This window comes from Buteo buteo, chromosome 22, assembly GCF_964188355.1.
Source record: "Buteo buteo chromosome 22, bButBut1.hap1.1, whole genome shotgun sequence".
Lineage (NCBI taxonomy): Eukaryota > Metazoa > Chordata > Aves > Accipitriformes > Accipitridae > Buteo > Buteo buteo.
The window spans coordinates 6,755,456-6,769,134 of record NC_134192.1 but is presented as its reverse complement, the minus strand read 5'-3'; the positions used below and the strand labels follow the sequence as shown (position 1 = coordinate 6,769,134).

Below are 13,679 nucleotides of genomic sequence, written 5' to 3'. Positions count from 1 at the left end.
TTTGCTCTCCGGAGGAAGGCTGTCAGGAGCTGGCTCACAGTCCGCCTGTTCACAGATACCTGGAGGATCTGGACAAAAGGGTTGTGCATGTGAATTTCTCTTCAATGAAGAAAAAAAAAAAAATCAAGGAATGTCTTCAAAGCAATTTGATGATGTGTGTTTTTCCATAGATCTCTCTCAGGGCGAATTGTCGGAGGAGTCTGGTGGTTCTTCACTCTCATCATTATCTCTTCCTACACTGCTAATCTTGCTGCCTTCCTTACGGTGGAAAGGATGGTTTCTCCCATAGAGAGCGCAGAGGACCTGGCTAAACAAACCGAAATAGCCTATGGCACTTTGGATTCAGGCTCAACCAAAGAATTCTTTAGAGTAAGTCTGTTAAATCTCCATTAGCGCTTTTCTAATCTGTAAGTGCCTAATACATGGTTTTCAGTCATTTGTTTTTACCCAACTGTAATAGCTGTTCTGGTGAAAGCTGCTTCATGCAATCAGGACAGGCCTGAGTGCAGATTTTAATATCAAAAGGCATTTTATCAAAAATGGGTGGGTTTACTCAACCTGAAACATCTCAAGATGGAAAACCTGACCTCTGCTATCACAGAAAGGGGGTTTTTAACACTGGTTTCAGAACCTCGGTCCGATGAGCAATAATGCAATCGTTAGCACAATATTTAGCAAAGAAAACTCGTGGAGGAGTGATGCTCTTGACCTACTTGCTCTCTTTGCCCAGCTGGCAGCCGTTAATGCCATCCGACATCGGTGTTCACTTGCCAGAATGAGAAGGGGGATGGGGAGCATGTGTTGCCGTTCGTTTCTATATGGTGCATTGATCGCTGCAACTGTGGGTGCTGTATCTTCGTGGCTCACCAGCATCTGGCTGTAGCTGTGTCAGGCAGTCAGGGGCGAAACTTTTGTACCCCGGAACGCTGGTCTGTATTCATCTTGGTTAGGGAAATGCTGGGTTTGCAATATTTGGGCGTAGGGGAGAGTATACGCCTTTATTTAAGATCATCCTTTCTTTCTCCACTTGCCAAGCCACAAGCTAAACTGCAGAGAGTTTGGTGAGGGTCATTAAAAACTCTAAATATGACCTCAGACCACTTTTAGTACCTAAAAACGTTGCAACCTGGAAAGCTCTCATTTCTGGCCTTTCCAAGGGTGAACTGAAATGCTCAGCCCTTTCAGGGAGCTCTTGGTTCTCTCTCAGCAGTGCCAATCAGATGCCATTCAAACCAGCGTTTTCTTCTGTAAAAAAGTGGTCAGTGCTGCCTGTCACCCACACTGGCCAGGTGCAAGTGTGAGAGAGGAGGGAGACAAAAAAACCCTTGCTGCTGTCGGCTGATGAAACACTGAGGGCTCCTTGAATAAATACCGAGGGCTCCTTGAATTTCCTTAGAATTTCAGTACACGACCACACACAGACAGACACACATGTATGTATAAATCTGATGTAAAGCTGGAGGTGAATGCAGAGGTATTTTATAAAGCTTTTGTACTCTGCCTTACTTCTATGTTATGTCTTTATATAAAAATAGGTACTCAGTAGTTCTTAATTAACTGTGGTGGCCCGTATGTTACAACAGCTTCTGTTTGTATTAAAATCCTGTAAGATAAACACTGACCTCCTAAGGGTGACATGAGTGTGTAAAAATCTGTATTCCGTTTAATTATCAGTCTGAGGCAGTATTATCTGCACAGCGATAATTAGTTGAGTGGACCTGTCAGAAGAGGTAGCACAACTTGATTAGAAATACTGGTGCTGTTTACAGTCACTATACTGTTCTTATGGGGGAAAAAAAATCTTCTTTTGAATATCTTGTTACCGTTACTACAGAAAGAGGGATCTTATGGGGGTGTTTCTTCATTTCCTTAATAGTTTGACATAACAAGGAAATCCCTTCTCACCAAGAGATCAAAGGAGTGTGCTTGGTGTGAAAGGATACAAAGTCTAGTAAATGTATGAATACTTTGTTGTGCTGTTAATAGTCTTGAGATGAGCTGTGACTCTCTCCTGGTGCTGGCGGCAGCAGGGCTGTAAATGAGGACGATCTGTCAGGAGCTGCCAGCTCCGTCAGGCGGGGAGCAGAGTCGGATGGGGAAGGAGGAGAGCGGAGCCCCGGGAGCGGTGGAGCGGGGCATCACGCCTGCTCCGAGCAATCCCGATGGGCCAAGTGGGAAAGAGAATGGGCCCTAAGTGGTGCTTCTTTCTCCTCAGCGTTCTCAAGGCACACAACATAATTTCAGTTGTATTAACTTTTACAGAGTAATTAATTTGAATAGAGTGATGCAGCCATGAAGCTGTGGTAATTAGAGTCTTCTTCAGTTGATTTGAGAAGGGCAAAAGCTTTGCCTTAGATTAAATGCATATGTTCACATAAATACTTCGTTGTACAGTCTTTATTAGCTACTTAATAAGATGTAATGATGGCTGAAACTTGAAATAACTCTTAGAGGGCACTTGGTTTCTGAGCACCTGCTGCACAGACTATGCTGGCTCTGTGGTTTGGGATACCTTTCTCCCTGTAAGCTCTTTTCTCACTAGTACTCAAGCATCGGTGGGAGGAATAGTGGTCTGAGTCAGAAAAAGCCATGAGTGCTCCTGGGTACAGTGTGATGCTTATTCCCTCTGTGAGGGGAATATCCTCCTCCGTCCATTCCCCACCAGCGTTTAATCAATTTAAGCAACAGTTGGCTGAGTGGGTCAGGATCATCTACCCAGTGAGAAAGGAAATTTCTAACTGAGGGGATGGCTATGTCAGCGAGTCAGTGCAATCCTTACTCACACTGGTTGTCTATGCATATGTACACACAGCCAGAGATACAGCCAGATACAGATACAGAACAGATACAGCCAGAGTGGCTGTGGCATGTGGGAGGTAGCTGAGTCTTCCCTAGAGATAAGTTGGCTGGCTGTGAACGGGAGGTCAGCACATGTGTAGAGGCACCAAGAAGAGTAACTTGGCTTTGTAGCAGGGCCATGACTTCACACAGGAGGTGCAGGACAGTCTCTCCAAGATCCCATAAAAAAGCTTGTATGGGTATATCTCTTCCTAGAGCTATAAAGCTAAAATGTTTCTCAAACAAATATATGAGTCAGATATTGATCTTAATGGCTGCTGTTGGCCAGTGAAAAGTGCCAGACTGACGACAGCAAAGAAAAATTGCCTCCTAATGCATCATAGAGGGACGACACATAAATGACCTTCAGATACCCACCATCTTGTCTGTGTGTGCTAGACGGAGCTCCTTTAGAGCCATCGGTCCATGGCTCCTTTCTGCCAACCCCATTTCCAGCTAGGACCACTTCTGAAGGTTTCTTTTACAGTGTGGATACCTATCTGCTAGGAACTGGACCGATACCAGCACCTCACTTCAGAGGAACAGATGGTAATGACTTTCAGCCACTTCAGACCTGGGCAGACTCCAGCTAGTGACCTATTTTATCCTCTTGGCTGTTTCCCTAAACATCACAATGTCTCCCAGATAGATGCTATCCCAGCTATGTAGGTTAGAGCTAGATACACCATTGCTGTTTCAGGCGTGCACGATGACTGCTGTCGGCGTGACGTTGCTCTCGCAGTTATGACGAGAGAGCTTGGGTTTTTTAGCAGTTTCACAGCAGGCACTATTCACACTCCTCACTTGCTGGTGACTCTGCATTAGGGCATTCGTCCCCCCAGTATATCTAAGAACCAAATGAGCCTGCCTGTATTTTCTTGGTTGTTGCTTGTTTCTGCTCAGAAACATTTTACATTTTGCGCTAATTAGCTTATAAAGGCATTTAAATGGCAATCAATAGATTATATCAATTCCCTTTTGGCTTTCAAAGGGTACTCATCCATATTGAAAAGGAAAAGAAAGAACCTCTCCTTAGATATTTATTAACATACAGTCTCAGATTAAGGAGTCCAGAATACTTCTTCCTCTTTCTTGAAAATTGGCAAAGGCGTGTACTAGAAAGCAATTTCACTTCACTAATGTCCTGGTTTCAGCTGGGATAGAATTAACTGTCTTCCTTGTAGCTGGTACAGTGCTATGTTTTGAGTTCAGTATGTGAAGAATGCTGATAACACTGATGTTTTCAGTTGTTGCTCAGTAGTGTTTAGACTATAGTCAAGGATTTTTCAGCTTCTCACGCCCAGCCAGGGCACCTGACCCAAACTGGCCAACGGTGTATTCCATACCATGGGACGTCCCATCTAGTTTAGGAACTGGGAAGGGGGGGGCAGGGAATCGCCGCTCGGGGACTGGCTGGGTGTCGGTCGGTGGGTGGTGAGCGATTGCCCTGCGCGTCATTTGTACATTCCAATCCTTTTATTACTACTGCTGTCATTTTATTAGTGTTATCATTATCATTATTAGTTTCTTCTTTTCTGTTCTATTAAACCGTTCTTATCTCAACCCAGGAGTTTTACTCCTTTTCCCGATTTTCTCCCCCATCCCACTGGGTGGGGGGGGGGGGAGTGAGTGAGCGGCTGCGTGGTGCTTAGTTGCTGGCTGGGGTTAAACCACGACAACTAAGCTGCTACTTTTAAGGGTGTATCTTTTAGAATTAACATCTTCTAATACATTCAATTAAAGCTTCAGCATATCTGAGCAGCTCATCAAATCAATATAACACCCTTTAATCCAAATTCAGCACTGAGCCTAAGTATAATACCACAGTCTAATAGGTTTCACACCTCCAATATGCATATATTCAAAAGGCATGACCTTTACAACCAATTAGTAATTCTTATGTAAATGTGGCTGTATTTAAACTTCAGTAGAAGCAGAATGTGTTTCTAGACATCTGGAAATATAAATTGCTCTTGAATTTATGGTGATTTCTTTTAATTGATACCAGATATCTGTGTTAAGAGGCTTCTGTAAAATAACTTGCAAGATATGTGTTTGATCACTGACAAACACAGCTGACCCGCTAGTGCACTTCACTGAAAACTTGTAATTTCAGAAGGTCCTGGAAATTGCTCTCATGTGACAAAGCTTTACAGGTTGAAATATTGAGACAGGTAACACGTAGCATGATCTTGCATTAGGTCCTTCTCCCTTTTACGGGAAATTGAAGGCGGCTCATATTACACCATTACCAATATAGTTAATCACTGTTAACTAAAACTAAGGAAAAAGGAGGCCTCAAAGGACTTTTTATTTTATTGTAGAACTTTGTATTTTTCTCAGCGATAGTTTCAAGGATGTCCCTGACAAAATGACTCCGCTACCCAATGGCTCCCCCATGCCTCAGATGAAATGACTTGCTGCTCTGAAGTCGGTCCCTAATTTTTTCTCCTGGAAACGGCATTAATTGCCAGGCCTGTTAGGAGTTTCAGTAGAAAGGCCAAAGATCCTTTGGACATGATGGTTCCTGCTCTTACAGTTGGTTACTCCTACCTGGCATTGATGTTCCTGAGTATTGGATAGAGAGTTTGACACTGACCTTGCTTCTGCTGTTGATAAAGACTTTAGGGTCGGTGCCTGGAGGAGTCAAACAGGCTGACAGCCTTCAAGCACAGCTTAGATACTTCAGATATTATTTTTACAATTTTTTTGCAATGCAGTACAAAATTCACAGCTACGGCTAAGGTCTCCCTTACTTCAGGACACATGGGAGTGATAGCTGACTTGAGGACACCGAGGAGTCTGTACATGCTTTCCTTGTGCCTCCTGTGTGAAGCCTTCACTTCTCATTGCACTTGAGTGGCCTGGCCAGACACTTCAGTAATATTTTGTTCTTAATTAGTGTTTTGTGAGAAGGCAATGCTGTTCTTTTACGCCTTTGTGGGCACGTTCAGCACTTGAAATTTCTCCTCCATCAGTTTTCTCAAAAAGTGTTTGTTTCCAAACCAGGTTCAAATGTGAGGCCTTTCTGGACTTCATATAGACATAAGATATGATATAAAACTACAATTTTTAGGACACAGTAAGTCATGTTAAGGATGGCCCCCCTTTTTCTCTCTTCTTGGTTTCACCAAGTCTGAATAGTTCAGCAAGAGCAGATAGAAAAGCGTGAGATGCCCTGGCAAGAGGCTTTGCATTTCTCTGCGCAGCTCTGGTTGCCCATGCTGAGAAAAGGTGCTTTGACGCGGAAACAGGTACCAGAAAAAGCATGTAAATATGGTAAGGGGATTGGTGAGGTATCTTTTGAAAAGAACTTTTAAGTACAGCTTGTTTAGCTGGTAAAACTAAAGCTGACACAGGAAATATTTTGTTTGAAAGAAAAGAAAAAACCACCAGACAGATTAGCACCAAAGCGAAAAATAAACATTTATCTGAAAAAACAGTGAAAAAAACAAACGAACGGATTGACCCAAAATTCCTTGGAAATTAAAAAAACGTTCCTTAAACCCATCGAAAGGATTTTGAAATACCTTCCACTAAAAGCACTTGGGGTAACTAAAGCCTCGGCTCCTGTTCAGGCCGGTGGGGCTGTACGAGGCGGGGCTGCGGCAGCACCGGTGACACCAGCGGGTCCCTCCCGCCTCCAAAAAGCAAACAGCCGCGGGATCCCACCCCAGGTGGCAGGGGGCTGGGAGGGCTCCCCGTCACGGTCCATCCCGGGGACCCTCGGTAAGGGCAGGCTGTGACGGACGAGGCTGGTCCCACGGAGGGACAGCCGGGCAGGAGCACAGCACCATCCAGACCCATTAGGGAGAGAGGGAGAAATAATGACCATAACGCGTCCTGAAGCACTAGCGTGTTACACCCAGGTATGAGATAAAGAGCTCATTGCTTTCCTGTGATGATAAGGTTGCATGAAGACAAGAGGTAAGGGAAATAAATTCTACCGGCAAGCGGTTTAGGTAAGGAAAAGCCGTGAATTATGAGCCAATAGCTGCCTTGTGATTTTTATGTGTTCTCTGCAATCAAACAATATTGAGATCATCATTAGAGCTTATTAAAAATACCGTAGTGAACTCTTTGCATGCAGCGCTAAGGGTTTCATCTGTAGTTAAACTCTTTGATTTTTAATTTCAAAATCACTTTGCTACTGAAGATGAAGGACTTGTTTCTAGCACAGCATTCATACAAATGCTTTGCTTTTGCCTTTGGATAAAACTATGATTAGCAGTTTTAAGCTTTTTGTGTTCTTGGCATTGAGCGAAACAACACAGTCATCATAACAAACGCCTGACAAAAATATAGAAGTGTGTTTGCATTTATGGACTTTAAAGAACAGAACATTGCAGAAAAGCGATAGCTTCAAATGTGAGCTGTATAGGTCTTTGATAGGCGACGTGGCAGAGATTAATCATAAAAAGTACTGTGGTTTAACTGTTTTTCAGCACAGAAGGCGTGAAAAACTTATTCACCCATATATTCTCTCTCCCTTCCCTGTTTGATATAGGTGGGAGTGTGCACAAATATTAGAAGGTGAATGTATGTGTGCAGAGAGATCACAGCCTCTCCATTGCATGAATGATAGATGGTCTATGTGTGGGGTTGTTGTTTTTTTTCTTAATCTGTTGAACCTCCTTTCTGCCACATGGCTAACAGGCAGTTTTAAGACAGCAGGAAATCAAATGTGACATAATTACAAAAGAAATGGTTTCCCATGAAGTGATCTAATGTCTTTAAGCCTATAGATTGGAGAGGAAAATGTATCCTTACGGGAACTAAAATTAACAGCTCATCCATCATCCCCTCCTCGGAAAGGAAACGTTTGGATGGTACAGGGGTTAAGGTGGCTGAACCGTTTTACTAATTTCAGCAGACAGGCCAGGGTTTAACGACGCTTTCAGTCAACACTCCATAACAAATATTTGAATAAATCTCTGCTTTATCCGCAGTAACCGATGGCATTTGTCTATCAGCTCTATGTCTCGGCTCCACCGTGGAGGTGAGGGGTTTCCCTGGGTCAGGTGTGGACGCAGCCCACGGTGAAGCCCGGCACAGCAGCTTGCAGTGGGTTAACGCCGTAACTGTGTCTGCACCACCGAGTGGAAGCAGAGAGCGCCGCGGGGAAAAAACCACTTGCTGTTTGAATGCTCTACTTTTCAGAGAGCAGCTCTATGATAATGGTAATGACATTGCTCAAGACAGCGAGGACCCTGGTTTTTCAAGTCTCTCCTACTTTACGTAATGCTGCTGTGTCACATTAATACATGCTTGTTAGGGATTCATTTAAAATACATGGGTGCTGATAAATTACTCACAGCGCTGCTACTGTTACTTTTGCATAATTAGAAAATACATGAAGGTTTAGAAACTCTAATGATGTGAATATGAAACATCCCCTCTTGCAGTCCACTGGGATTTCTCCATCATTGCCTGTATATTGGGCTATTCTGTCTGGAGCTGAAAACTCATTAGACCTGACAGTGTTCAGATCGTGTGCTGGAAACGCCGTTCTCTGTTAATTTATTACGGGCCAAATCCAGAGCAGGGCTGGTGTGCTGCTCGGTCGCCCAGACAAGACTACTCTGCTAAATATGTCACTGCTGGAAAGATGCCCCTTAGCCCGAAGGCTGACGTAATCCCTCCCTCTGGCCGGCTCGGGTGCGAGCTGCCTCCTGCTCCTTGGGCGGACGGACGGACGGACGGACAGGCCTGCAGAGCACAGTGGTCCCCGGCAGTGCCACCCAGCCCCTCTCGTCTCCCCACGCAGTCGCTGCCTCGGGGCGAGCGCTGGCTCTGGCCGTGAATCACAGAGGATTTACAAAGGCAGCTTGTCTCTTGATAAAGACTTTCATTTTAATTTCCCAATCAGTATTGCAACAGGGAGGAATGGATGGTAGCAATAAAGTGAGGAGATGGATATAGGCGGCGTCTGAGGTTCAGTGTTGTGCCAGGAAAGGATGTCTTAAAATCTTGATTTACATTCTGCTGCTCAGACTGTTCCTGACATGTCAGCGGAGTGACTCTTTGCTCGTCTGTTTGTGTGAGCGGAGCTCACTCCAGAAAAGATCTCTGTTAAAGCAGCTACTGCACATTACCTGCCTGCTGCCAAAGCGCACGTTTTCAAAATGACCGTGATACAGAGGAAAAGAAAACCCTTACAATACTGTATTATCTCTGGAAGATAAAGTTTCTTTTATAATCGGGCCACTATGTATGTCAGGTGGGGAACGACGGTAGTGTCGCTGAAGCCTGGAGGGGATTTTTGCAGGCTGCTTCCCCAGCTGCCTGTGCATACGGTGCTGCCGTTGACCCTCCTTCCCCACCGCCACCTCCTCCACGAGCTCCTGCCGGACCCCCGGGCCCCCATCCCCGGTCCCGCCAGGGGAGAAACACTGCCCGTGGGTCGAGAGGGCCGCCTCCGAAAGACAGAAACTGTCCTCGCCGCCCCCGTACGGGCGGTGTCTGAATCTTGATTTAGGGGATCCTAGAGGAAAGCGGCAGCCCCGAGGTTTGTGGGACTCATCTTTCGGCTCTCTGGGCTTCATTTGCCCCAATTGGGAAAGGAAGATGCCAATTCTAAAGCAGAAAAGTTATAACATCATTAATTTGAACAACAAACCAACATGACAGTGTCTCTCATCGCAAACTTGACTGTGCAATATTATTATTCACCAGTTTACCCTTTCTTTTACATTTATGCATATGTTATCAAAGATTTGTGTATTCCTACAAATATACAGACTAGTTTACATATGCATGCTTATCTGTGACATCCCATAAATTCATAAACTGTGGGTAGAGTTTGGTAGATTTAGGGGTTGGCCTTGCTAAAAGACAAATGTCCTGTGCATGCTCATGGCATCTGACCTACTTTCTTCTGATGAGACCGTAATAAAAACAAGAGGTTCATGTAATGATGGGATTGATTTTTCTGTCCATATAGGTAAGTAAACTGCTGGCATCACAAGTTATGTGGCTAAAAGCTGTGACATTGATCTGTTAGACTTTGCCCTATGACCTTCAGTAAGGGACATCTCTGCTTTCACGTCCGCCCTTGGGGACTAATGGTGCCCTCTGGCCTTCATGAAACCTATTTTTTCCTTCTCAGTAAAGAGCTTGGAAATCTCAGGCAGAGGGACCTTGCTAATAATATTTATCTTGTTATTATTATGAATGTAGCATCATTAGGCCAGCCTCCCTGTGCTCCAGAGCTGGCCCTGGGCTGGGGGCTCCGAGCACTGTCCCTCGCTCCCCCCAGAGGCAGCTGTGGCGGGGGGGGCTCGACGTCAGGCTCGTGGGCGAGCAGAAAGGCATCAAATCAAAGCCTTATCCAAAAGACCAAGACCATGGCAGCCACTCCATTGCAGTTTGCAGTATTGAAAGTCCAAGAAAGCCGCTGCCTAAAACTGATGGATCTCAAAGTGGTCCCCAGGCCAGACAGCAGCGGTGGTACCAAGGCAGTCTTCTGGCATTTTTTCACTCCTGTTTAGTAACTTGCTTTTTAATGGTTCATAAGCTACTGGATTCATTAGCTACTGTAGAAGAGCTAATTGCACACGTGGAAGAAAAGCAGTGAGTGATGATAATGAAGCTAAGGTTCACACTTAACTACCTAAGTTCATATCAGTGAGGCGTGCATCTATATAAAGGCAGCATGTATTATTCAGATTAAATACCTGCACTGGTTTTAGTACGGACCTTTGTGTTTTGTATCAGCAACATCTGTCTGCCTTAGGGCTATAAATTTCCCTTGTTAAAGAGCTATAAAGTGGTCATAGGGCTGGTGTAGCAGAGGCGTGTGTTAACTCTGCTGCTTTAGGTCCTTTATCGATGTCTCTGCCTACCGTTGTGTGCGTGCCGTGGTTAGGATGCTCCGTCCATTTTGCCCGGGTCTCGCTCTCATTTGCTGCACTTCCCTGTGGGATTTGCTGCATTTCCATGTATGCTGGCCTACTCCAAAGTATATTAAAGCTTACATAGCCCAGACCCAGCCCTGACACCAGGCAGCTGTAACTACCTTCCTTCTGGGTCTTCTTAGACTTCTTAGTTCCATTTCTTAGACTGATACTGCCCAGCATGAAACATTCTCCTGTTATTCCTTATAGCCCAGCTCCTGGGTTACTGGGGGGACCTTATCTCTTTCTCTCCCCGCTCTTTTTTTTTAAGCTTGTTTATCACTCTGTTTTGAAGACAGAGGTAAAAAAATATATCAGTATAATCTAAAATTTTAAGCATACAGAGTAAAAACGGGAGAATATATAAATGAATTTTAAAAGTGCAATGGATTTGGGTGAATTTGGCTCATGACTGGGTGATCAACAATAATCACCTATAAGAGAACATTTTTAGCTTGACTACTGGGAAATAATTTCCTGGTGCCTGTCATAAGAAACAAAGGACCGTTTTGGTCATTTTAATAAAATATCCCAACAGGGTGCATGAGGTGGGCATTTTGAAGAAGACTTGCAGGTTGCAGAGAAGGTGGCAGAGAAGGCGAAACATTCTAAAATAGGCAAAGGGCATCCCTGTAACATACTTTAACTGTAGAGGAAAAATGCTGTTTCTTTCAAATATAATAGCTTCACCACTACTCAGTAGTGGAGGAGGTGACGCAGTGTCACTTTTAGCAGAAGCACGAGACAGATGTCTGCAGAGGGGGAAAGGTAACTCGGTCATTGGGAGAAGGTTTCAGTCACAAAGATGTTTTAGAGCTAAATTTAACCAACGTCAAGGAATCGTCCAAGATGTGCTGGGTTTTGCGGTGTATCTCTAGGCGGTTTGGGATGTGCGGAAGTGAAAACAAGGCATCTGGTCCTGCTCGGCTGGAGCCAGGTTTGCGGGGGCTGGGTTTTTCTTGTTGTTGAACGGATTGAAGAAATAACGGCAACCGAGAGGTAAACCTGCCTCCTTCCCGCTGCCTGTAACGCGCGCGCCCAGCCGCGCTTTTTGGTGCTGGGGCACACCGTGGGTTTGTTGGATTTTTCGTTTCCGTGCTGGAGCCAACCGCACGTAAAAACTAGCGGAATTGGAATGAAAGACGCTGTTAAAGTTGTGGACCGATTGAATTGACACCTTCTTTTAAAATGAACGCGTCGCTACCCAGAAGCAGCGTGTGTTTAGGTACCGGTTAGTAACGGTGAAGTGAAGGGACGGTGAGTGAAGGGACTCCTCAGCGTGAGAGCTGCTGGCTCTGCCGACACAAAAAGGAGCTGCCCCCACCCGTGTGCTGAGGTGTGTGCGGCTCATACTTCTGCATAAACATCTCCAAAGAGAGTAAAAAGCCAGCGCTATTGACAAAGCAAAGGCCAGCTCTATTTATATCTGCAGTAAGGCCGCGATAATGAAAAGATGCTTTAATGTGTCCCAAGGCCTAGATGAAACACTGAAAATGTTGCTTTTAAGAAAAAAAATGATAATAATATCCCCTTGAAATGTGTGTGACGGACTTCTTGAGAGCAATATCAAAGAACTGAGATAGGAGTTGCAGAGCATAGGGAGTTACTGCAGTTATGGGCTTTGAATTGGTTTAAATCTTTGCTTTTAAGCTTTTTTTCTAAATATCTCTTTAAAAGTAGCACTTTAATGAGAGGGAAAATGTTTTACTGCCACTGAACTCTAGCAGCAGTGCAGATCTGTCAGACCTTACCTTATTCTGGAGTGTAAATCCTTTCTCGATGGTCGCTCCTGCTGTCTGGCCCCTCTGGCAGGTGTCAGACTGCTGGGGGGGCACGCAGGCGCTGGGGGGGTGCCCTGAACCGCTGCAGGGGAGGACAGATGGGTGAAAATGTTCTTTCAGCCCAGGATTTGCAGCTAACTAGAAAGGAAAGACATTTTCCTTTTCTGAAAGTCTTTTAGGGGCTTCTGGGGGGTTTTTTTGGAGGCAATTGGAAAATTGGAAAAAGGAAAATATTTACTCAAAATACCGTCTTTCATTTCATCTCGTGTCTTTGACCGGCTTTAGTCAACTGGTCGTCTCATGCCGTTGAGCAGGTGTAAAACACGGCTCCTGGGGCAGAAAAGGCCCTCGAGCACTTCGGAGCAGGTTTGCAGGTTTCACAGCTCCTCCGGTGGCACTGTCCCTTCCTCGAAGAAGCCTCATCATAAATCCGTATTTTGGCCTCATTCTGAATTTAGGGGAACGGCTGCAAAGAGCAGCGCTAACCGAGCAGGATGCAGTGGTGGGAGCCCATCACCTCACTGGTCCCCACTCCCGGGACGTCCGTGGGTCCTCTCCCAGTCTCCCCAGTCAGGCTCTGGCTGCTCCGACCGCTCCGAAACCAACACGTGCCCGATGTGTTTTATTTTAACCATTCCCAGTCAATACCTGCTGTGATCATTTCTAGCGTGCATTTTTGTCTACTTCTGCTAGATCAGACTGCTATACTCATTTAGTTAATTCGATAATAACAAGATATTATGAAAATCCCACTTGGCAGAAGAAGAGGTGGGCAATGATCATATAGAAATGTGCTGATTTTTATTAGCCGCATCATCCAAAAGAGTTAAACGAAGGGAGCAAACTATAAAGCTTGGGCTATTTGTTAAAGTTGAAAGGAGGTCTGGTTTCGAGTGGTGGAATTTGGTTTTTTGAAGCATGAATGATGATATTCACCTTTTGCCCTTGGAGCAGAGAATGTGCTTTGTTTGGGCCATTTGCAGCCCTGAGCATGCTGTTGGCACTCATCAGATAACTGTTATTATTAACAATGCACAGATGTATTGGCAATTGCTTTTAGGTAGTCAGGCCAGCTGGAAAGAGTATGAAAGAACTTATTAAAGAGAGGTATTCTGGTGTGAGTTAGAAGATGAAAAGAAATTCTGGTTTGTCTGTGTAGTTAAAG

The 13,679-nt window shown here is 44.8% G+C and overlaps 1 protein-coding gene across 2 annotated transcripts in view; it reads left to right on the top strand.

The window, feature by feature from the left end:
• Positions 1-13,679, top strand: part of GRIA3 (glutamate ionotropic receptor AMPA type subunit 3) — a 154,463-nt gene that overhangs the window by 116,890 nt on the left and 23,894 nt on the right. For both annotated transcript variants that reach the window (XM_075053769.1, XM_075053768.1), the window contains exon 12: positions 171-369. In XM_075053769.1, the coding sequence (XP_074909870.1) occupies positions 171-369 (199 nt within the window). The remainder of the gene's footprint in view (positions 1-170; positions 370-13,679) is intronic.